Source organism: Acanthamoeba castellanii, assembly GCF_000313135.1.
Source record: "Acanthamoeba castellanii str. Neff unplaced genomic scaffold scf7180000084718, whole genome shotgun sequence".
In the NCBI taxonomy this organism is placed as follows: Eukaryota; Discosea; order Longamoebia; family Acanthamoebidae; genus Acanthamoeba; species Acanthamoeba castellanii.
In genome coordinates this window covers 1-882 of record NW_004457249.1, presented here as the reverse complement: position 1 = coordinate 882, position 882 = coordinate 1, and the positions used below count along the sequence as shown (strand labels likewise).

The 882-nt window shown below is 51.2% G+C and overlaps 1 protein-coding gene across 1 annotated transcript; it reads left to right on the top strand.

Annotated features, from left to right (window-relative positions):
* Window positions 1-355: 355 nt before the first annotated feature.
* On the top strand, window positions 356-828 carry ACA1_353980 (uncharacterized protein; the record flags this gene model as incomplete). Its single annotated transcript, XM_004332955.1, has 3 exons — window positions 356-376; window positions 433-582; window positions 715-828. The coding sequence occupies 3 exons, from the start codon at window positions 356-358 to the stop codon at window positions 826-828; spliced, it is 285 nt and encodes a 94-aa protein (XP_004333003.1).
* Between the last annotated feature and the right edge of the window lie 54 nt (window positions 829-882).

Below are 882 nucleotides of genomic sequence, written 5' to 3'. Positions count from 1 at the left end.
GATGCGAAGATGATGAAGACGAAGCGCTGGGGAGCGGAGAAGAAGAGGATGATGTTGAGGGCATGTCGAAATCCAGCAGCTGGTCGTGCTTCGCGCCACCACTCGTGGCCGACCATTTGTCCGTGAGCGAGCGCCAAGCGTCCTTCGTTGCCTCCATGATCTTCGTTTTACTTTCGAGCACTATTCTGCAGCCGCTTTATTATTACAATAACTAATAATTAATAATAATAATTTTTATTTATTGTTGATATATTCATCTATTTATTTTGTCTAAATTCGTTTCACGCAAGTCAGACGGGCAGATGTTAGTGGAGTAAACTGTTGTTTGTTCGAACAAAGCTGCGCGGCAAGCAAGATGGAGGTGTTGCCGCCAGAGGTACGCCAGAATAACATCGCCTTTGTCATGATTGCTGAGCTGACAAGCGTGTGCAGGTGTGGGTGGACATACTGGGGTGGGTAGATGGCGCTGCCGATGTCGTGCGCTTTGGCCTGACGTGCCGCGCTGCCAACGTGCTCGCCACCGACCCCTCCCTGTGGCGCACCCTCTGCCCTCGTCTCCTTTTCCCCTCCTGCGCTGGCCAGGTCCGCCCCCCATTTCTATTCTTTTAGACTTATTTAATTAAAAACACAATATTGTACATTATCGTCTTATTGTTCCCTCATTTTTATGTGTTCACTTATTTTTATATATTTGTTGATTTTTTTTCTTTGCAGGTGCGACGCGCAGTGGAGGCCCAAGCGGGCGTCGAGAGGGCCAAGGTGGCGGCAGCTGTGGCTCGAACACCGCCGGCCGAGTCTGCGCTGTGCGGTCTTGGGCGCCGTCGATAGCGGCAAGTCGGTCCTCTCGCCAAGCTCGCGCTCCATCTCGGAGTCGTAACTCAC